Genomic DNA, 25,350 nt, shown 5'->3' with positions numbered 1-25,350 from the left:
CATCTGGAAAACAAAATAGTCAAACTAGATGAATTCTTGAGGTCCATTTCAGCTTGTAATCTTATTACTTTATAAGCACTGAATTTTAAGATTTGAACATAGGTCAGTGATTTGCCTTCTATTACACCAGGTTTTACTCTGAATCTCTAGCTTTAAGACAAATTTACAGTTACACCAAGGACCCAAAATACAAGGGTCTCTAAGAATACAAGGACTATACCTTACATCTTTTTACGTTCTAAAATAGTTTCGTTATTGAGAAAAGTATACCACCATTATTTGCCTGTGTAGTCAACTTCCCTCAGTGGTAAACAGAGAATGTTTGCTTTTGAATCTCAATTATAATTTTGTATAAAAAAAAAAAAAAGGAAACTGTACAGTTAGTGTGTTTTATTCATGCTTTGGGCATATAGACCCCTGTGGGGCAAGGTATACATACTAGGTGGCAATGTTTTATGATCCTTCAGTCTCAGATGTCTATATTAAAGAAGCCTTAGGGCTTTAGATATAGCTAAATGTGTTTTAGGCTTGAAGCTTTACATCCCATGGGACACTTGTAAGTCAAGTATATTCTAGTATATTTCCTTTCTTCTGACTTCATTTTATAGCTTTAAAAGCACATTTAATAAGTATATATATAAAGCAATTTTTTTAAAATGCTAAATTTAAGACAAAGCAACCTAGAAAGGACAGTTCCTGGGCTGAACTTAACTCATCACATTTGTCATTAAATTTGTATTTTTCTTTATTATATGCCATAAACAGGTGAAGAAGATTATATACTTTAAACTTCTTTTTAGGAGAATGTGTGGACAAGTATGATCCTTTCTCTTTACTATCTCCTAAATTTTGCTGGATGGAGTACCAGTTGGGATATTTCAATTGAACTTGTGTGCCCTAGAAGGCCTTCCCTTTTCAATTCTGTAATCCTTCAGGTGCAACCCAAATTTCACCTTGGTCTTTGGCTTTCCTTGATAATTACTGTCCTAGAAAGATCATTCTTCCTTATTCCTATAGCAGTTACCACTAGCATCACTACTGGGCACTTTTTACTGCACTTTCCAATGTCCAGCATTTCTGGGTGTCTTAACTCCTAGAAGAGAGCCAAGAGAAAGTGAAAGTGGGGAAAAGCCTTGACCTAAGAATTAGGAAGCCTGGACTTTAGTGCAACTTTATTGCCTTGGGTAGATAAGTGGAAGATCATCTTCAGTGTTTCTCTCACAATATTTATGCATTCATTTTATTCTCTCTCTTGTGTCTCTGTGTCTGTCTGTCTGTCTGTCTGTCTCTCTCTCTCTCTCTCACACACACACACACACACACACACACACACACACTCATAATACTTAGTGAATTTCCTTGCTCTCTTTGTTTGCACACGTGTCTAGAACTATGCTTTGATCTTAGTAGGTACTCAAAAAAAGTTAATTGAATAGTAATCATTTATTTGTTGCTATCGTTGATAATGATTTGGGGCATTTTGTCTTAATTCCTGTTCTTTTGCTGTATTTTCTTCAACTTGGTTGTTTCTACTAGATGAAACTTGACTGTGTCTGGGTATATAGATTCATCTAGAAAAGAGAACTATATTCATTGGATAGCCAATGTTTAATTTTGAAATTTTTTTTCATGGAGAGTAAAATGAATTTTGGAAGAGGAGTCAGGATGTCTGTTTTAGTCTTATAATAAGCAGAAACTGTCTTTCTATTGAGAAATCATTTGTTTTTCAGTGCATGAGAATTCCCATTTGAGAGCTTGATCTACAAGAAAACTTCCTAATCATTAGAACTATTCAAAAAAAAAAAAGTGAGGAGTTCATATCTGAGTTCCCAAATCTTTGTTCTTGTACTAGTTGGATTAGATGACGTCTCAAGTCCTTCAAACTCTGAGACTGTGTTTTTCTGTGATATAATAAGCAAATAGGTCAGTTTTCTTATGAAAATTTGTGATTGCTTATATATTTTTTTAATACCTTGTAATATCTTTGGACTAAACAATAAGATATTGGATCTTATCTTATTGGTAAATAATAGATAAAGTACTTATTTTTTTACTGAATTGTTTAATTACTACTTTAGATCAATACACTAAATGTTGCTCATTTTCTCCAACAATATTAAAGGAAGTGAATAATGACACATATTTTCAGTTTTGATGCTAACACTGGGTAATTGATATATTAAAACATTACTTTTTATTTCATGCCTTTTAAAATGTAAATTGATGCTGTCTTTATTAATTCTCATAATTACCATTAGTATTACTTTTTAAAAAACGATTACAAGGTACAAGCACTTTTTTTCCCCACATGTTGGGTCTTATATAAAAATAGATAAATTGAAGTGCTCTTAACCCTATGTGAGCTTATTCTTTAAACTAATGCTCAATAAACATTAGATAAGTAAATTTAATAAAATTTTAGTCAAATCTAGGTTTACCTTTGTTGAATGAATTAGAAAATTGAGGCAGCTATTTAGATTATATTTCCCCTCCCCCCACATTGCTTTCTCCCAAATATCTAAGTAATTGATATCATTACAGAGAAGTGATAAATTTAAGATTCAGAATGAGTATACATTTGTGTGTGTGTGTGTGTGTGTGTGTGTGTGTGTGTGTGTGTGTATTTTTTGAGGGAATTTATTTTTCTTAATGAATATTTGTTTTGGCAATTTTTTTTTTTCTCTTTTTCTGGTGAAGTATAGAGTGAGTAAGGGAAAAAATTGGTTTCTGTTCATTTAAAAAAAGTGGCAGGATATTACACATGTGAAATGTTTCATGTACTTTCAGATGAGGTCAATGTATTATTTGTTTTACTTAACTGTTTTGCTTATTTACAAAAGACCTCTCAAGAACTGGTAGTAATCTGTAAATGTTTTTAATGTAAAAACAATATATACACATCAATAAAATGTTAAAAAGGGAAAAAAAAGTGATCAAAGTTTAAAAGCAATTTAAAAACCCCCTTAAATTGCTTGGAAAATTGTTCATTTTGCTTTTTTTCTTTTTAGCATAAACATAATAAATTTTAAAAGAAAAAAAAAAAGACAAACTATGCTTTATCAAGTATATAATGCAGAAACTCCAAAGAACTGTGAGTCTACTTAAGCTGAAAGAGGAAATCTCCACCTCTTCACTTATTCAGGAAAATTCTCTTAAAGAAATAGGCAGTTTCAGGACCTTCTTGAATGGAGGAGGAAAAAAAGGAGATTGTGGCAAGTATCATTTAGAAATGGAGTGTGGTCTAGGAAAAGATCATAGACTTCATGTGTCATAGACCTCCTTTGCAGTCTGCTTGAAGCCTGTGAACCTCTTCACGAAAAGCATACAAAAGCATAATGTGTGTGGCTCTAGTGATTGAAAGGAAAGATCAGTCTTAGGAGATTTAAAAAAATCTTTTTTTTTCTAATTTTGCTAATGTAAAGTGAAAGAAAGCTTAGTGGCATTTTCCATGCTTCCTGCTTCTTGAGAAGTTGGTGATGGGGAAACAGAAAACAAAAGAATGGGCATATAGAAAAGAGAATAGTTTTATGCATCTTTTGCTTAGTTTGAGTTTTCAATAAGGTTATCACACTGAAGACAAAGTGGTGCAATGGAGAGATTGCTGAGCCTGGGAATATATTAGGTCATATGAATCTTGGACACACTTACTAGTTGTGTGACCCTGGGCAAGTCACCTAACCCCTGTTTGCCTCAATTATCTGGTCTGTAAATTGGGAATAATAACAGCACACACACACACACACACACACACACACACACACACCCCTCTTCCCCTTGGAGTTGTGAGGCTCAAGTGAGATAATTTCGAAATTCTTAACACAATACCTAGCATATGAAAGTGCTCTATAATGATATTATTATTATCATATGGGTTATGAAGAGCTGGATTTTAGAGGGAAAGTTTAGTGTTAGATAAACTTCTGTTTCCTTTATGGAAAAAGTGAAATTACCTGGGTTCCTCATATATAGACTCAACAGCAGACATCAAAGCTATGGAGCAGTGTGGTGTGGAAGAGGGTGCTGGATTTGGAGTAAAAAAATTGGAGGTTCAAATCCCAAGTTGTGCTATGTTCAAGATCCTTATTTCTCTAGGATTCAGCTTTCTCATTTGTAAAATAAGCAGGCATAAACGAAATGATCTTTTAGATCCCTCCTGAGAAAATGTATTTGGGACAACATCACAAGTAGTTAACCAATGGGGACTGAGTTTATTGATTTCTCCAAAGAAAATGCTATGTTTACAGCAAAAAATAATTTAGAGAACACATTGTGATGAGCTATGTCAACAACATTTCTGGGAAAACCATGGGTTAATTTTGGTTACAACTAAAAAGTTGTCTCTGATTTCCTGTTCAAGTAAAACAATGGCATTATAACCAAATGGACATTTTGATTTTTGCATTAGGGAGAGCTTTTTATATTAGATTCTCCTCTGATTTACTTCTGAGCAATATGAATATAATGCTCATGCCTGGCTACAAAAGAGGCCATTAAAGGAAAATTTGAGTTGTTGAGTTTTGTTTTTGTTTTTTTTAGCTCTAAAATGAAAAAAGCCTAAGGGAGAATGGCATACTGTAGTATACAACATACATTTTTCCTGCCATAAAATGGCATTTAAAAAAAATAAACCTGTAATTAAATTTCTCTTTGTCATGTTACACGCTGCTTCACAACTAACATAATGCACTTAGAGAGAAAATTAATGCCATTCATTAGTATAAATCATAAGCTTATGGGACCAAGCAAGTCTCCATATGGACTTGAAATTGGGGGTGTTAAACCTTTTTTTTTTTTTTTTTTTCATATTCACCAGTGAATGATGACCCAATAATAATCATGGCTGGTGGGCTTCTTCAGTTAAATAAAGGATTGTATTGGAAGGATTCAAAACCTAGGGCTTTGTTCTCAGGCTTTAATATTTTAATGAGCTTGCAGGCTTGGCTGCCTACGAATGAGCTGGGATTTCTAAGTGTGTTGTTTAATGTTAGCAGTTGTAGAAGGATGTTCATTAGGAAGCTCTTGTTTCAGCTTCTCAAAGAAACTCTCCATTAAGAAAGATCTTTCAGCAGCATGGAGGATCTGAAAGAGAAAGAGGGGCGGGAAGCTTTTAGCTTCAGGCATTAGGGGATATTGTATCAGTAGCCTTCATTCCAAAGCGTTGCTTCTAAGCAGTAATTGGAGCAAATATATCTGGAAAAAAAAAAAAAAAAAAGATTAGTACAGAAGGACAGTAGCTGTTGTCCCTCCAAGAGGAGGGCCCATCTTGCAGCTGAATCAATATTACAACTAATTATTTCTAGTTATCTTTTATGGGTTTGTAAGACATTTCTTTTGTTCAGTATATAAAAAACCTATTGTTTGATCAGTGACTGACTAATTATGATAAGTAATTTGAAACATTCTTGATGAAACTTGTCTGTTAATTAACATCAACAGCAAATGGAAAATAACAGGACAACAAAGTGTTAGTACATCTACTGTTCTCTGAGATTGATGAGATCTTTGTATGGAATTCCCAATACACGAAAGCTGCCAATTCGTTTAAACACACATACACACATACAAAACAAACAGGTGGGAAGGTCTGACTCACCATCAAGGAAAATTTCTTGCAGAGTGAAACAAAGAACTACTGAAACATTATGACTGAGGGGGTGGTTAAATAATTAGAGCAGGGCAGAACACACTGCTTCTCTTAAAGGGTGTATTTACTCCTCTCCCCCTCCACCCCTTTAAATCTTAATTCCCAAGACCTTAGTGGTAGACCATCCCATGTTAGGGTGACGTGCTATAGATCAAATTTGGTTATAGAAAGTGTAGGGCTGCCAAGTGGGAAATTTTAGAAATATTGCATTCTGCAGCATTGCCTATTTGGTTCAACTCATGTGTCAATTTTTTTTTTTTTTTCTGTTTTTGGTTCTTTTAGATTTCTACCTGGACAAGGACTGGTACTATATCCACAGATAGGAGACAAACTGGATATAATCTGCCCAAAGGTGGACTCTAAAACTGTTGGCCAGTATGAATATTATAAAGTCTATATGGTTGATAAAGACCAAGCAGATAAATGCACTATTAAAAAGGAAAACACACCTCTGCTCAACTGTGCCAAGCCAGACCAAGACGTTAAATTTACCATCAAGTTTCAAGAATTCAGCCCTAACCTCTGGGGTTTAGAATTTCAAAAAAACAAAGATTATTACATTATCTGTAAGTACAAAATGCAAATATTCTTACTGATTAATAATATGAAAGATAAGCTGAATGGGTTTGTATGCTTTTAACGTTTTTTTAATAAACAGATTTCTTGAAATCTGTTTCATTGAGGATATCTGTGTTCATATGCTTACTTTTGAAACTCAATTCAGTTTATTGCAATATGATAATAATAATGGCTAAATGCACATATGTTTATTTCTAGTTAAAGATTGTGTGTATCTTGCATAAAATAAGAAAAGGGTTTGTCTAATAACCAGTAGCTACTTGAAGCATTTGTATATTTTTGCTTTCTTACCAAAAAAAAAAATCTGTTTTAATGATTGCCTTTGATAGTTATTTTTCACACAAATATATCTTGCCTTTGAAAAAAATAAGGGGGACTTTGTCTTCGACCTGGTGGTATGAATCATGATTATCTTTTAGTTAAAATTGGCTTAAGGTGTTTGATATAGAGAGCTATAGTTAAGGCATTAAGATACTTCATTTTATTTTTTTATGGACACACTTAGGGCCTTCGTCCAAGTAGTTTACAATAGGAAAATTTTGCACTGTGTGCTAATCATAAGAACCCAGAAATGTTAGCTATATTGTTTATGGGACAATCTTTAAGAGATTACATATAGTAGGAATATTTGAATCTTTGGGTCAGGTCAAATACTGCTTTTATTAATAAGTTTTCATTAATAAAATCAATAGCTCTGTAGCTATTTAATAAAGTCAATATGTATTAAATGGATGCCTCAAGTAAGTAAGGCACTCTACTATGTAAGAAGATGTTAGAAGATCAAAATGTGAATTCTATCTGTGGAATTTTGACAAAATGAAATGCTACAATTATCCGGATACTTTTTATCTGTGTGTGGTGGGGGAATTCTTAACATATTGGAAATATTGTTATGCAACTATTTAAACTTTAAATTTACATAGGTCTTTATTCTCAATTCCTGTAAATCTTTTGATAGAGCTAAGAAATATTGAGAACTTATTGCGTACAAGGTTCTGTGTGTTAATTAGATGGGTAAGGACCACTGTGTGATTTCATTGAAATAGGGAACAGCTGAATAAGAAAACTCCCTTTACCAATGATTTTCTTAGGATCACATAGGATGTTTTCCAGGCAGGAGTTGAGTTTTTTCTGCTTTGAGGATGATTCTTTATCTGTACTACATAATGCCTCTTCTTTTTTGTATTGTAATGCCTCTACTCTAGAGTATATGGATATTGAATCATTCTCCCAGAACTTAAACTACTTTTTGCAATCAATTTGGAAACTATTGTGCCTCTCTTATTCTACCAGGCTACTGCATTTTACTACACTAAGTTAATACTTTACTGAATGTTATTCTCATTTCTACTGGGACAATCTTGGCAAATAACAGATATTTCCTAATGTATTTCATTGTAATCAAAGCAAAAGCATCAAAACATTCTACAGCCAAAATGAAAAACAGTACTAAAATTGCCTTCAAATTGTTGTATGGTTTGTCTCTTGGTCTCTTCTGTGAACCTGGAATGTTAGAAATACTACAAATATCAGCTTTTAAACCAAGATAATTCACTTAGTGATACATTCAGAACAAATCACACAACATAAAAGCAGGCAAAGTGATACTGTAGGTAAAAGGACAATTGTGACAAAAGAAAATGAAAATCAATCTAAGAAATTAAATAATCAGATAAGGAGGAAATATATAAAAATCATTTTAAAAAAAAGATATATCTATTGCTTAAGTGAAAATGCTAATGCTTCAGAAATGAGATTTTAAAAGATTGGTATTAAGTGGTTCAGATGTACAGTGCCATATTTTCTATTCCAAAGGTAGCTGAATTTTAATAAATTCAGATTTAAAAAACAGACTAGTTACAATAGTAGAAGAAAGTACAATTCATCCATTCATCCATCTATTCATAAAACAAACATGTTCCCACTCTATTAAGGTACTATGATATAGGTTCTGGAGAAAATAGGGATAAATGATGAACTTGTGCTCAAGGTTTGCTAGAGGCTTATTATATAGTGAAATGATCCTTATGATTATTTTCATTCTTTTTTTTAAACTCATAGAACTGACATATTGTTCTCCACTTGATCTTTGAATCATATTAAATGAAGAAAATGGTTATAGCTGATTTTTAATTGGGGTAGATAACTCTTACATTAGCTTTATTATTTAATAAGGAAGATAAAACTCTGAATTACATGGAATGGTAACTATGGAGTTGTAAGATTTCGTGTTAGTAAGGGACCTTCGACATGATTTAGTCTGATCCCCTTATTTTGTTGATGAAAAAACAGATCCAGAGAGTTCAAGTCACTTATCCAAGATCACATCAATAGAAGTAGCCGAGTTGGGATTTTGTAGTCCTTCAAGTGAATAAAATTAATTCGCCCATGTGTCTGGAAAAAGTGTGTTGTCGTCTAATTTGTATTAATATGGTGAAAATGAGGTAACACTTAGATCAATGACATTTCAGTTTCTGAATCAATATCTTAGATTGAGCTATTAGACCATAGGAATTACACATGCACACAACACAGAGACACGCACAGTCACTCAGACACATTTAGACATTTTATGATTCAGTGGTGGTATTTGAGTGGTTGATTTGTTTAGCAATTCTTAACCTGGGAGAGGGGATCATAGTAACTAGTTTAAAGAATTGAAGTGTTGTTTGTGCACCATTTAATATGTGAATATCAAATACTTATATTAACAAGTTAAAGCAAACAAAAAGTGTATTCTCTTATGGTTTTCCCCCAGCTCATTGTTATCCTCATAAGATTGTGAGAGCTATTATTTTACAGAATTGCTAAGTTTAAAGCAGGGCTCAAAATTTGTTCTGGATCTAGAAGTAGATAGAAAAGGAAGGAATGACATTAATGGAATAGGAAGCCTCATTAAAAAGTGCTTTCAAATGAACAAGTATGGTATAATGCCTTCCTCCAATCCCCTTGCAGATAAACTCGAGGGGAAAAGAGAGATGGAGAAAGGAGGAAGAAATAAAGTCTCTAACGATCTCACTATAAAAAATCTCAAAATAACCTTAGTAAACATTGAGATTTTGCTCTAAATAAGATTTGCATCTCCCCCCACTTCCAACATTTAGTGAGATGGATAGGTGGTGTTTTAATACAAGAGGAGCAATTTTTGAGCTGACACCTTTTTTTGAGCAAGCTAATTTAGGAATGCGGATGAAGAGTAGGGAAGAGGTAGTTCATATCTATTATTGAAAACAGATAACCAAGTTGAAACAGAGAAGGAATGGAAAAGCATGGGTATATGTTTAACTCAGCTTCACTTTTTTTGGGGGAATGGGGGAAATAGACCTGTTCAGTAGAAACTGATGCATAATGTAATATTTTTACTACACAGATTTTAGTTGAATTTGAAGAAATTCAGTGGTTTAAATGCTGCCTTGGGAAAAAAAAATACTACAAAGTAGATCAATCATAATAGTAGGAGACATTAAAGTTCATTCATTTGTCTATTCTACAAACATTTGTATGTGGTTTTGGTGGGGAACCTGTATATAAAGAAGCTGTAGCAGGGGATCTACATACAATGAGATATGGTTTGTGACTGGTCTCACTGGAGCTCTGATAGGTAATGTTCAGAAATGTATCTCTCCAATATGTTCTTGTAACGCTCAGGGTCCCAAGAGGTCCTACTGATGGATGTTGAGAATGTCCATTGCCTGCTATTGATACATCCTTTCTTCTATTTCCAGAAGGAATTGTGTTACGTGATACTTAGAATGTCTAAAATTTCAATATGACTGAATTTTTATATTGAAATCTGTACATGTATCCATTGTTGAAAGGAACATATCTCGATGAGATTTCTAGGTGCCATGAATTTGTTGAATCCTATTTTGATACGCTAGAGAAAATTTAGTAGCTAATTCTTCTTCAGCCCTATAGAACCAGTTTTTATGTAAACCAGATATGGGGGTACAGAATGGAAAACAACCTAAAACTGTAGTCTAAATCTTAACACTCATTCTCTTGGCTATTCATATTCTTCCAAGGTAATGAAAGGAGAATTTAAAGATAAGAAATCATTACTTTACAGGGAAACTAAGGTGATTTAAAGCTTTAAAATTGTTACTTCTGATAAAAGGACACACAAAATTGTACTGTACTAGTATTCTTTTTATGATGTTTAGAGAGCCAATACTCTATATTTAGAAATGGGAAGACTGGATTTTTTATTAATTAAGTCATTCAAAGAGTATTTAATATGCTTAGCATTATGAAAAGGGAAGTACTGTATATACTTTATATCATTCTTGATAATAACCAGCTTTTAAATATCATAAGAATGAAAATTATTATTTTCCCTTTACAATGGAAGGAAGAGGAATGAGTTTGAGGGAGAATATGATTAGCATGGTTTGGGAGTAATCCAGAGTATCAATTGATTTATTAATTATTATTATAATAAACTCCTAAATGAAATACATGAAATTTTTTTTAATTCAGTGAAATTATTTTCTGATACATACTAATTAAGACCTTTGAGTTAATGTTACCAAGTCCACTAAGGTTACCAGGTAGCCATTTTGGAAGGATAAAAGGAAATCATGTTTATTAGTTGAAATTATACTTTTAGACGTATGAGGTATCTATCAAACTACCTTAGGAAAAGCCTTACAGAAACTTTGTGGTGCCTCATTATCACCGCTTCATTAGAAGAACATTTCCTTTAACACCCAGAAAAACGAAATATATGGGCTTTAAAATATTTAATATCAGTTTTTTCAAATGACTTGCCTAAATAATTTGCTTTGGTGTTAAATTATATATATATATATATAACATATATATATATATAATTTGCTTTGGTCTTAAATTATATATATATATATATATATAATATATATATATATATATATATATGTAAATTGTTTGAGTTTGAAGAAGTGCTTTATCACTCTTTGGTTCTCCAAAGATCCCCTACTTTTAAATAGAATAAGATGTTTATTGGATTTAAAACAACACTAATAAGTTTACATAAGTAGGTAACAGTTTTCCTTTAGGACAATGCAAATTCACATAAATTGTGAAAAAGGAGTAACTTGTGTGCCATAATAATTTGCTTGTCTCAAAGACAAGCAAATCTTTTTGTGATTTGGTGAGCTCTCAAATTAATGTTGACAAAGTATTTCTAGGAAAATTTGGTGTTTTCATTTATAACTATGCCATAGATCTTTCTATTTGGACACTTTGCATGCCTTGTTTAAATTTTGTGTATCAAAAAGTAAGCCAGAGATGAATGAATCATCATTTTTGGTAATTTGGCAATCCTGGACACCTACCCTTTCAAAGTTTTGTGGATTGGCCATCCAACCTTCTGAAACAGCCAGGCAAGAAAGGATTATAAAGAGGTTTTCATTGTATGACCAACATTACATGAGTCAGAGGTTGCATTAAAAGTAGAAGCCACTTTATTAGTTTTTAAGTTTTTTTTTTTTTTTTTTAAGTCAGTGAATAATAGCTGCCACAAAGCTGTTGGGTGGACAAAGAAATCACTATTAAGAGACTAGATGTTAGTTTGGCTTTATATACCTCTATATTTGCTGCATTATCTTGTCAGAAACCACCAAATTCCTGATCCAAAAAAAAAAAAAATAGTCTAAAGGCTAGGCCCCACAGATTATATTTGATTAAGAACTTAAAAAAATATATAAAGTATATAGTGAGGTGTGCCAGGTAAATTCATACAAGGGTGTGGTATTTCCCAGAGCCACACTGCAACATTCCATATCCTAGTAAAACATTCTTTCAGAAACACTACTGCCTAAGTGAATAAAACATTCTGAAAACCTTTATTGGTTCAGTTTTCCAGAATAGGTATTTCACACCCACATATAAGATTGGTAGGATTCAGAAGAAGCTAAGAAATTTGTTTTTTTTTTTTTTTTCCCTGTTCAGAATGGCAAAATGAATGAAAATGATTAAATGGATACCATAGTATGTTTTTTTAAAGTATTAAGACCAAAGAAGAGTATTTAATATCCCTGTTTCTTTATTATGTATGTTATATATGAATTTACTTTTCTTTTGTGCTATAATACTCTGTACCAAAAATACTCTGCATCATCTGTCCTAAGTAATTTGTCTTTAATAACTTAACAATTCAAATTTCCTCTCTTGTATGATTTCTAGAGGTATAATCATATATATTACTGAGTAAAATTGTTATATGCTTTGTCAAAACAAAACCCAAATTCTACAGTGCATATATTTTTGTGATCAAATTCTCTTCTACTATTTCAAATAATCAAATTTAATAAGAAACAATTAGATAATAAAATAGTAACAGTTTCAGTTGCAGTTTTATTTTACTTAACCAAAATATACATTTTGTTGTTTTCTGATGGTTCATTTTTGGACTGATGATCCTTTTAACAGACACAGTTAGGTAACATAGTGCAAAGAGCATTCCATTAGGAGTCAGGAACACCTGAGTTCAAATTCTGCTTCAGAGACATTAATTTACTATATGATCATTGAAAATCATTTAACTTCTCTTCAGTTAGAAACTTCTCTTTCTTCATCCATAAAATGGGGATAATAATAACTTAACTCAGAGGGTCAGCATCCTCTGAACATGATAATATAGGTAAATTCCTTTACAGACCTTAAAATATTATGTAATTGCCAGATGTTACTATTAACTTTTCTAATTTTATACTTAAAATGTGTTCCTTTTGTAAATACCCCTACACACACACCACCACCTGTCATAAGAAATCTGTCATTCCATGGATTTTGTGGCCTAAAAAATATAATATATTTCGTAAAATCAAAGGCAGGACTATTCTTTTGCAAAAAGTAGAGGGCCTATGGAAGGTGGCTTGATAAACCTGTAATTTTTCATTTAAAAACCATCTATAAAATAAAACATAAAGGTTTATAAGTTTCAATAACTTGTGATCTAATTATAAGGCCTCACTTACTCATTTTCTCTGGTTATTATAAAGTACTTTTCTACTCTGTTTCCTGTTACTAAGAAACACTCACTTGAATCCTCTGGTACTTGGTATTGCCCAAGCATGTTAGCAGATCCTTCTTAATACCTATAAGAGACAGACAGGGAGGAATCTCCACCAGATATGTGTAATCATTCTTCTCCCCACCTTGTATTTCCAACTGACACTAATGTCAGAAGATTTTGCACATCCCCTTGCACAAAGAAAACAATATTAATTGAAAATTTAGGAGTGGTCAAGTGTGTAGTGTCAAATGTCTCCTGTACATTAAAAAAAAAAAAATGTTTAAAAGCTGTCTTGTCAATGTGACTGACCAGGGAGTACATTACTACTCAAATTTCCCCCTCTATCAGAATTTTAGATAAACTTTGTCTATCATTTCTTAAGGCAAAGTTTTATTTTGAAGGTCACTTTCTGATTTGGCTGAAGGCTAACAAAAAGTTTGGCTATACCAGCCAAACTACTTAGTGCTTACTGAGCAGAATATAAATAAAATTCATAAAAAGTTATATTAGAGGAGGAAAATCTTAATGCCTATATAACTTCAAGTGGCTAAACAAAATCTGTGGCCCCAAGGCTTAATGGAATTATGGACCACTGGGATTTTTGTCTGTGACCACACAGAACTTGGAAGGGAATATGACTAAAATAAATTGAACGTATTTGTTCACATTCATTGACATAACCTGTAATAGTTTATCTTCTTTAAGGCCAGACAGAGGTAGTATCTCTTCAAATCCATAATAAGTCCCATTTCTGTATTCCCAAGGGCAGCAAATAAAAGAACAAGATCATTTGATGGTTAAAAGGATGAAGGGTTGGTGAGCACAGAGAAACTAAAAATATTATATGTAAGCATGATTATTTAGTAGGAAAAAAATTATTTAGGAATTGCTCAGAATGAAATTACTTTTAATATTTCATAAGATGCAATTTAATATCCAACCTACTATTTATTTATAGCCTTTTTTTAGTTCACTTTGCTTTATAAATGATTTAAAAATACTGGAGAATACAGTACAAACACCAAAAAATGAAACATTCTTAGTCTTTAAACATTCATCATCAAGATCAGAGTTTAAAGCAAAAGGAAATGCTTTAAAAATGAATATCCAACAAAGGTGTAGAAAAACATTATAAATATCTATTACTATGTGGAGACATATTTACATAATTTTAACAAGCAACATATATTTGTTCCCTAAGTCCAAGTTCTGAAGCCAAGTTTTCTCTAATAAAATTGGCTGTGCCATAAGAATTAAAAGAAGCTGAATTGAAGAATTAAGGAAGTTGAAGAAAACATTCCTCTTTAGGGAATATGTTTAAACTCTCCATTGGTCAAATAGAAGCTATGTTTTCCCCCCAAACCTTACCATTACCTATGCTTGAATTTCTACACAGTATATTTACATATGTGTTTTTTTGTTTTTTTTTTTTCCAAATAGATCTTCATTTAGGATTATAGCACATACATATACCAATCTAGTAGTAACATCTTATACTTATTTTATCATTTTAGGTTGTCAAAGCACTTTCCTTACAACACTGAGGAAAGTAGCACAAAAATTATTAGCCAGTGAACTGCCTATAATCTTAGATTTAAAAGTGTCTATGGTGGTATTAGAACCCAAATTTCATAGCTCCAAGTCCAACCCCTACTACATTATTCTGTCTCAAATATATGTGGAACAGAGAAAACAGATAAAAACCATGGACTTAGAAATTAGGGAATATATATGAGCACTTATATCCTTGTATGCATACATGTGTGTATATGTGGAAAGGAGAGACAAACATAGAAAAAGGCAGAGAGAAAAAGAGAGAAAGAATATATAATGACTTCCACAGTTATATTCTCTTGAGCCTTCAGTCCCTGGCATCCCTATAACTAAATGTCTTAACTCCACAAAAGGTAAACTAATTAAACTATTACTTTTAAATGATGGAGAAAGACATAAGAAAGTATTGCCATTGTGGTTTTGTCAGCAATTTGTTAAGACCAGGATTCTCACAGTAATTCTAGCAACCGGTTTGGGGAGCTCAGTCATGTGACTTAGCTGTCTGTACCTCCATTTCTTCGGGACAACTGTGCAGTGTTAAAAGGTTGTGAAACCCTCCTGTGAAAGATGCTCCAGAGTACAATTCTTATACAAACACCATCTCTGTCTTCCTAACAGCAACCCCTAAATGCCCGAGCGGATCCACATTTGTATTAAACTTCTGACTAGCTTAGCCAAGTAAAAGTGCTACTATTTTTGGCAAATCCCCCGGTCGTATCATAATTGATCAAATTACAGAGGTGCCAAACTATGTGTTACTGAAGGATAGTTATGTGATTGTAAATAGCTTTTTGTGTTTGCAATGAAGCCCAGTTTTGTTGTGCCTGATGTAAAATCAGGAGATGAAGGTATTCTTTTATTGAAGCAAACATGTGGAAAATTGCTCTAGATTGTTATAGTATAGAACATCTCCCCTGAAAGGAATGAGGTTCATCTATAGGGCAAACTCAGACAGTAGCACTTTATTGGGGTTACTGCTACTCTCTAGATGGTCAAAGCAAATAACGTCATGTCCATCTAAACTATTATACCATCAGAGGGGCACATTTTCTCATCTCTAGTGTTATATTCTAAACTGTCAGTAGACATTAACTCAGTCAGTGGTGATGTCCTACCACCTAGAGATGAACTCTGCCTCAAAATGATGTTTTCCACTTCAGTGCCACTCGTCTGGCAATTACTGGGTCATTAATATCATTGCATGCAATTAGTGACAGTAGAATGAGCAAGAGGTTCGTGAGTTTGTTGGTTGTTAGGGTTTTCTATCATTATGAAGTTTTTAATATAACCCTTTCTTAACCTGGCACTTCCTTCATTATACAAAAGCCAAGCTTTTTTTTTTTTTTTTTTTTTTAATATAAACCGTAAATTCGCTTTAAAAAGAGATTTGAGTTTTGTGTGGGGGAAAATGCTTCCTCAGATAATATATATCATATATTCCTTTTTTCTTCTAGAGCTGCTAATAAAGAAAATAACAGTCACTTGGATGTTAACCAATTCCATTTATTTCGTTAGGCAGACCTCATCATGGCAGTAGAGAAACATTTCTATTTATATTTGTTTGGGTATAACGAAGCTTTTCTCACTGTCTCTAGAAGGCCAACTGTGTAAAATGTTTACTGACTTCAGTTGAAACTGATCATTTAGTTACCTTCTTAAAGAAATTCCACCTCATTGTAATTAATGGCTTTTTGTGGATAATAAAAATTTCTCTCTCACATGCATAATGGCATAATCTCTTTATACTATTGACTTTCAAGCTCTCGGTAAATTTACCATGTTTGAATCATTGTGACAATAAGACAAGATTTCTTAAAGCATGCAAATGAACAGCTTTTTTTTTTTTTTTTTTTTTTTTTTAATAAAGTCATTTCGGAACTTATCCTAATGAGATATTCCACCAGCATAAATCTTTATAATTTTTTCTCAGGAGAATTTGGGTTTTGTTAAAGGATCCTCCACCCCAGTAGAATGATTTCTTATAACTTAATTACATAGGGAATACAGTGATGATCTAGCTAGAGAGTTTGTTGGGGTTTTTTGAAAGGAGATATTTGATAGAAGAGGACAAAATAAATTACACCACCAAATTTCAAGAATTTTAATTGAAGAAAGGCAGACAATTTATTATGGCCAGGACTATTTGATCTTCTTGAGAAAGTAGGATGTATTAGGAACTTGGGAAGGTACATTGGACTTTGTCATTCTCTATTGTTTTGCTCTAGGGCCTTGAAAGTAACAGTCAAGGCTTGTCTTTTAAATAAAGTTAATGTTGGCCTCTGGTACTTTGATTAAATTAAGTGCTCTAAGCTGTGAGCATTCTGTGTGGTTTTAAAAGACTGTGACCAATGTATGAATAAGATGAGGTGGAATTTGTTGTTTTCTGAATCCACCCAGGGATGTTTAGGTAAGGCACATGCATTGTATTGACTTCTTGATTCAATTTTGCATTTCTTCTTTTCTCTCATCTGAGAATGGTTGGAGCAATAAGCATCATGAAAACATCTGAATTAATGTTCAAATCAAAGGATCTTTAAAGAAAAATTAAAACCTGTAAATTCCCCCTCTTTCTCTTTCTAATCATTATATATTACCTTTTATTTCAGAATTAATGTATCTGCAGTAGCTTTTTAGTATTTGCGGGAAATGCTAAACTGGGCAAAAAGATTAAATTGTAACGTGCTTCTCTAGAGGCAGTTTTATATAATAGACAGAGCATAGGCCTTGGAGTTAGGGGACCTGGACTCAAATCCTGCCTTTAATGCTTACCATCTGTGTGACACTGGGCAAGTCCCCATCTTTAAAACAAGACTCTGAAGGTCCTTCCAGCTGTAAAGTATAATCCTATCTAAATGAGTTTTTTATATGATTTACTTTTACCTCTCAAAAAAGTAACTTATTAGCATTTTGAATTTTTAGATCAAAATGACTAGAACACTTTTTTTTTTAAAGCATGGTTTCAAAATAATCACTTGGCAACTTGTATGAGATTTTTGTAGATACAAAAATCACAAACATAGTATAGTGTTTTACAAATGAACTTACTAATTTTAGCAAAGAAAAACCAATAAAACATGGGTGGAAGATTTAAAGAAATCAAGGACTGGTAAAAATAATGCTGAATCACATGTTTCCTTATGGAGAGGTTTGTTCTTGTACCAGTTGATTCTCCAAAGGAAAAAATACATGGAAGCATCCACGAAGTGTTTGCTGCAAAAGAAGGTGAAATTTACTTCCATGGGAAGAAGTAGGTAGACTTTTGAAAGGATGCTGATGACTTCCTTTTAGTGTCAGACTAGCTTAGCAGCCCTCTTGAAAAGTCATGCTGTGCTGTGCTCTTCTTTCAGGGCATTTTCCAAAAGCTCTCAGAAAGACTTCGCTGCTTTTGTACCTGTTTCCATGTTCTTTGCTTTCCCTGGAATTCCTTAATTGACCACAAAGCAAAAGTAACACTTATCTTTGGTTGACTATTGTCATGACTATATTTAGTCCTGTCTTCTTAGCTTCCTTAAAAGGATGGCATAGAAAGTAGACCTGTGGGGTTTTTTTCCCCCCATTGGTATAGAAAACTCCCAGGTGAGGAAATTCCATCCGTCAATTCAAGCTGACAGCTTCTGCCCAGTAGAGTCTTAGAGAGTTTCCTGGAGCTGAAAAGTATGGACTTATATCACATAGTCAGCATGTGTTACAAGACTAAACTTAAACACAGGTCCAGCTTCACTAACAAGGTTGTCTCTCTGTGATACTATCTCTCTTAAGAGGATAGCTGTAAGTTGGTAATGCTTCCTGAGGAATCAAACCACTTCAGCTTGGTGCCTAGAAATTGATTCCTTTTTGGTCCTCTTCTCATGAAGTATATTTTTGAATGTGTTAACATTTGATGGCAGTGAGTTAAGATAGATGTATCCTGATTTTGTTGCATAATACTTTTCATATTAAGTAACCCAACATCTATCCACCTACGTATTCCTTGGCTGGCATAACTCATTCCATTTTTGTTTCTAGTGGAAACCCAGAGATTTGTAAAAAGGAAAAGCATAATCTAGTTCATATTTCATGTGAATTTTTAACAATCACTTTGCCTTCCTTTTCTTTGTAAGTTATATTTTGTCAATTTCTTAATTTTCTACATAGAAGTCTTCTGATATGATCAAATGAGATGGTATTTGAACTTGCAGATTTTCAGGACTTTCTATCAACAAACCTAAATTTAATAGAAAACAACATATGAAAACAAATATCAAAGGTCAAATTTAAGGACCTCAATGTGGACAAATGGTTTATAAGTTTTTTTTTTTTTTTAACATGGGAATTGTATACCATATATTTAAGACTGACATAACAATAGGATAACTCAAAAGAAAGATTAGGGCAGTTAAGGTAAAAATAGTAATTTTGTTATACAAATGAAGTTCAAAGGAGGAATAGACACAGAGGCATTAGAAAGGAGAAGAGGGCTTATAGTTCAAAAATCTGCTCACATCATGAATGAAGTAAATAGGCAATATTACATATATATACCATGAAAGATAATAGCATCCTTCAAAATCTATAAAGAAATAAGGGGAAAGGAATGGGCAAATGGGAAAGCAATCGGTGAGGGAAGAAGACAATGGATGTATCTATGGCGGGGAGAGGATTTTCTTAAAAGAAAACCACATAATTAAAGAAATCCAGAATCATAGAACTTTATTTCTTAATTTTCTACATATAAGTCTTCTGATATGATCAAATTAGATGGTATTTGTAAAAAGCATTTAATACAGTATGTCACACATACAAGGCATTGTTTTCCTTTATTGAGACATGAAAAATCCATATTGAAAACCCTTGTTTCTGTACAGAGGTGGAATAGATCTAAGAAACCTCAGGTTGATATGAATTGTATTTTATAGCATGGTGGAAGAGAAGAACATCCATAAAAGAAACTATACGTGGGGATATATCATCATTGTTTGAAATAATTTCACATAGAGGCAACATAGTAGATTGTGAGGTAGCCTAGAAGCTAGGCTATGTGATCCAGGGCAAGTCACTTACCTTAGCCTCTTTGTGTTTTAGCAAATTTAGAAATTTGCTTTTAAGTCACAGAAAAGATGCTGGCCTACAATGGTAGAAGCATTTCTTCATCTAGGACTTCTCCCCTGAACTAAGGAAATCACAAGTTCAGTCCTCCGTCCTGAATCTGCTTTACAGTTAAATGAGATTGGGATTATTATATCATTTATTATATCAATCAAATGGGATTGGATCACTATATCATTGACAATAATAAGTGTTGCTTTTTGCAAAGTCTGAGTTGCTACTTCTGTAGAAGATGTTTCTGTCATTCAGTTCCCCTCTTCTGTCCACCTAAACTTAAAAGGTATATTTTATACATAACAAGTAGTGCTTAGTGTATAGATCAGATTTGAATTTTCATGAGTTTCATAGTGTAAATATTATTTTTAAATTATGAAAGTAGTAGGGATTTTTCTTTTAGTTGCTAAAGTGAAACAGCCTTAATTTTGCATTCTTGCCATCATTTCTAATCTCTTTGTGAATGGAAAGCCATATATAGGCACAAATCCAGCAGTTTAATTCTCCATCTGATTAGAGCAATGTTACCAACATGATGGGCTGGACACAGCCAAGATCCATGCAGCAGCTTAGCCTCCTGGGAAGCAGAGTAATAACAATCAAATGAAGACATATTAAAATGTAATATTACTTCCTCTCCATGGGGAATGTATAAAAATCATAGCCAGAAATATCCTTGTCTGCTTATTCTGGTTTTCTTAGGTTGCCTTTTTCTGTACTAGCTAGCAAGAACAGTAATACTCACATAGATATCAAGAGCTACAAAGGAGGGAATATAAAAAAAGAGTCCTGTGAAAACTCAAATCTGATTAGTATCATTTTCAGAAACATTTGGGGACATTTAAGCACTATGGACTCTGAATACCTTTGACTGAATAATGATCTTTACTTATTGCAAATGAAGTTTTGAGAGATTTGCCTAATGGGAAACTGTTTATGGCAGCTTTCCATTTTATATATTAATTTTTTTCTTGGAGTCTATAATCATTTACCATTTATTAGAAGCTCAACGATGATTATTGAGGAAGCTCAATCAGACTTTTTTTTTCCTGTTTAATTGAGTAAATACAGTTTAATCTAGCAATCTTATGTTGGTAGCTTTCCTAGCTTATGATGAAGATAATCTAGAAATGCTTGCTATTTTTGATATTATATTGTTAATTGATATTAATGAATAAATATTTTTACTTTCTTATGAGAATTTAAAAAGCAAATGCTAAAATGATTGGATCATATGCTCCCAAATTTTAGTACTAAGCTTTATTCCTAAACATTGGGTAATGCCTTTTACCTTTTTTTTTTTCAAATTAAACTGTTTTAAAGGTTTCTTAGTGATTGTTGCTGTGAAGACAAGACTCAGAATATTAATTTCTCTTTTCATATTCAGGAAATTAATTTCATGATTTCATAACTGTTTATAGCCTTCAGCTGAAACTATCATAAAAAAAACCCTACCAATAGTGACCAAAAAAAAAAAAAAAAAAAAGGAAAAACCAAACTCCAAAAACAAAACCACAAAGTGGAAAAAAAAACCTCTGTGCTACAGCAAAATCTTTACTTCAGTCAACACCAGTAGGATTATGGTTACCTTTTCCTTCCCCCATTGAGCATATATAATAGGATGGGGAAAGAGAATTGCATCAAGGTAGCTACAATTTACATCTACAATCAAATATAAAACCAACTGAAAACATTCAGGAATATTTTGCACTTGGTATTATGTTTGATTTTTGTACACTGAGTTTTCAACAAGTATTAAAATCTTGAAACAGTGTTTTCTTTGACATCTGAGGTGATACTTCCCTTATAAAATCAAAGTCCTTCCTTCCTGTGAAGCCTATAGGAGGAAGTTTCAGTTACTCCCACCCAAACAGCCCCATAACCAAATACATCAGGTGATAGTTTGACAGTCTTAATGATATTTTTAAGAATAATTTCCTCAAGTAACCTTGGCTAATTATCAGTTTAATTAAAAGGAAGAGCAGAGTCTAGTTCTTTTTTGAAAATCATTTCTCAGAGTATACAGCCAATTCCCAGCTCTAAGCAAATATCCTGTGACTTCAAAAGAACCATTGGAAGACAGGAAAAGTGAATTCTATTGCAGATTCCTTCATCCAGTATCAATGCTTTGGAAGTTTTCTTTAGCACACACACACACCCCACCACCATCACCACTCCAAAACAAAAACCAGTTTGATCTCATAAAAACAAAATTCATCAACCTCATTGTAGTTTTGCTTATTCTCATATAATAACATTACTGAGATAAAGCTGCTTTTCTTCAAACCACCTTATCTTCTTGTGGCCCTGGAATGTTAGCTCAAGCTTCCTCTATAATTGGTACTAGTTTTGTCTTTTTTTTTTTTTTTTTTTTAATATTGTGGATGGTAGAGTTTGATCTGGCTGCTTTTTAGACCAAGTCCAGGTGTTCCCAGCATAACAGAAATGTTATTCAGGAGACAAGAAAGTTAAAAATAACTAAAATATTGGCAACCACACAAATCAGATGTAATCATGAGTGACTACCTAGATTCGAGATCCTTAGCTAGGAGTTTATGGACTTATTTTAAACAATATTCTGTTAACTTTTCACTGTAACTGGTGTCATTTGTAAACCTATGCATTTTTTTTTTTTTGTGGTTCTTAATAGTATTTTTCCAAATACATGTTAAGATAGCTTTCAATATTCACTCTTATAAAACTGTGTTCCAATTTTTTTCCCTCCCTCCCTTAGCTCTTATCTCCTTAAGACAGCAAGCAATATGATATGGCTAAAGCCATATTATTTTATTATGTTATGTTATTTTATTTTTGCATTGAAAAAATTATTATGAAAAGGAATCCAAAAACCAGGCTGTTAAAGTTGTATCAAGACATGCAAAAAAGATTAAGAATACATCAACTACATGTTTGTTCAACTTTTAAAAAAATATTATTTCTATTTATCACTGTTTCCTTTCTACCTTTCCCTTATCCTTGTATTTTGTCATAAGGTACACACAGTTAGGCATATTTGGCACATAAAAAGTACATTTGCCACCAGTATGATTGATTTTACAACCAAAATTTCTCCCTCCTTCCCCATTTTCAGAAGTAAAAAAAGCAAACATTTCTTTCCATTATTTTGGAGGAGACTTTGGAAACCTGCTTCAAATCTTGTTTTTATTATATATTATCATGAGCACTGAATTTTTTTTTAGCCCTTTCATTTTGTGGGGCTTGGTACTAGTATAAATGAAGGTACATAAATATCTCCACAACAGAGAATAAGTTATTGAAAGTCAATAGCAGAAGTATAAATTTAAGATGGAGCAAAGCAAAAAGAAAAAAAGAAAAACCAGAGTCAATCCTGTGAATATAAGTTGTAAAGCATTGAGGAATGTACATAGATAAGTAAGGTTATCATTTAAGCACTGGTCACAGATATCTATTTCATTCTTGGTATACAGATACCACTTATATTTGAGAAAAATTTTTTAAAAGGGAAGGAGTTGTGGGTCAAAAGCAGAACCATGTAGGTAGGACCTTTGTTAAATCCATATCCAGAGATGATGAGAGTCTACTTCAAGAAATATATGATTTCCTAGTTTGTTTGCTTTTTTTTCTTTAATGGATGAAATCCATGTTTGAATTTGATGAAGGGAGAGGGAAAAGGAAAACTAAGAACTCAAATTAAGAAAACATAATGAACTTAGATTATTGCAAGCTATTACTTCTTCGAAATCCATGGTGAGTCCAGGTATATCACTAAAATAATGTAATTAGTAGTATTATTAGTAAAGTCTTCAAGCTAAGAGACTATTTGGTACAAGGTCAAGAATATTTCTTTTTCTTTCTTGGGGGAGGAGGGGAGAATTAGATAGAGAATTTTAGTTCTAACCAGTTCTGCTTCTCTGTTACCTGCCAGATCTTAATCTCTCCAGATCTCAGTTTCCTTATCTGTTAGACTATACAGTCTCAAATCCTATCCATAATTCTACATCTGTGGATTTATGTGAGCTTTGTGTGGAAGGAAACTGTTACGATAAAATTATTTTAAACTTAAGATTTAACATAGTTTCTCACTGATCATCAAACATTTATTAGATGTTTATTATACCTTAGCCAATGTGCTAAGCTCTGAAGCTACAAAGATAAAAATGAAACTGTCCTTGCCCCCCAGGTACTTTCATTCTAGCAGGAGAGATAACTTGAATATATGTAAATATATACAGATATATACAAAATAAATGCAAAGTAGGCTTGGGAAGGAGAGTATTAGCAGCTGTAGGGTTCAGGAAAAACTTTATATAGAGGTATCGCTTAAACTCAGTGCTGAAGGAAACCAGGGAACTAAGAGATGGAAGTGAAGAAGGTATGAATTACAAGATTGGAACCCACTAGCACAAAGTTTGGGAGACTAAAATATTTAAGCATTTTATGTGGGAACAACAGATAGACCAATATGGTTGGACTGGACTATGTGGAAGGAAGTACTGTATAAGAACACTGGAAAGATAAAATAAAATTGTGGCAAACAATATGCCAGACAGAAGAGAATATATTTGAACCTAGAGAGGAAGCCACTGGAGTAGTAGGGAGCCACGGGAGTTTATTGAATTGAGGGGGGTGGGGATGGGAATGTGTTTTGGGAAAAGCAAAAAAAAATATGAACACAGGGGAAACATCTGTTTACTTTCTTAGGCAGAAAGCAGAATCTGAGAATTTGAGAAAGCAAGGGTAGTAAATATACTGTTTCTTGGTGTATAAAAGTATTAGTTTTCAATGTTTAAGGACTAGGTGTGCATATAGGGATTAAGTAGAATTTAATTCTTGGATACCGCAGTTAGAAAATATATTCTTGAATCCCCATTGGAAAATGACCTTTGCATTTAGGCCAGGAAAAAAATCCTAATCTCACTTTACCTGTACCAAAGTCCGTAAGTTATTTTCTATGTAAAGTTCGCTTGCTTTTCTGAGATTTTTTTTTTAATTACAAAAAAATCCACTCTCATATGAAACACTCCATTCCTTGCCCTCTGCAGTTAGAAGAAAGAAATACATTCTCCTTCTGGCTGCTTCTAGTCCTCTGAGGCTTGAACTGATATTACTAAGCCAATCATTTAAATACAGTCTTTCCCTAGCAGCCGACTTCTAACTACTTCAGAGAGCTTTACTAGGACTTGATATCGAGAAGGGCTGGCATTTAACAATAAAAAATTTAACAGAGTTAAAAGAATATTTAAACTGAGTTTGTCACAGTATCAATATTCTTTCCTTTTCCCTTCTACTGCAAGAATACAGTCAGTCCTTCTCCAGGAAGTCTATTTGTGAACTATCCATTGGTGTAGGAGACTAGACTACAATGAGGAAGCCATTTGAGTAAAATGTGAATATGCACCAGATTGATGATTATAAGGCATGTTATGTCTAAAAAGAAGTCACCTCATATTCCTTCCAGTATTGTAGAAGAAATAGAATGGTGGTGTGGGTGCGAACTATCAACTCAAATGTTTCC

General features: G+C 32.9%; 1 protein-coding gene across 1 annotated transcript in view; it reads left to right on the top strand.

The window, feature by feature from the left end:
• EFNB2 (ephrin B2) overlaps positions 1 to 25,350 on the top strand; it is a 53,825-nt gene that overhangs the window by 21,298 nt on the left and 7,177 nt on the right. The window contains exon 2 of the mRNA XM_051984167.1: positions 5,927 to 6,210. Coding sequence (XP_051840127.1) covers positions 5,927 to 6,210 — 284 coding nt within the window. The remainder of the gene's footprint in view (positions 1 to 5,926; positions 6,211 to 25,350) is intronic.

Source organism: Antechinus flavipes, chromosome 3 (assembly GCF_016432865.1).
Source record: "Antechinus flavipes isolate AdamAnt ecotype Samford, QLD, Australia chromosome 3, AdamAnt_v2, whole genome shotgun sequence".
Lineage (NCBI taxonomy): Eukaryota > Metazoa > Chordata > Mammalia > Dasyuromorphia > Dasyuridae > Antechinus > Antechinus flavipes.
This window is presented reverse-complemented; position numbering and strand designations above follow the sequence as displayed.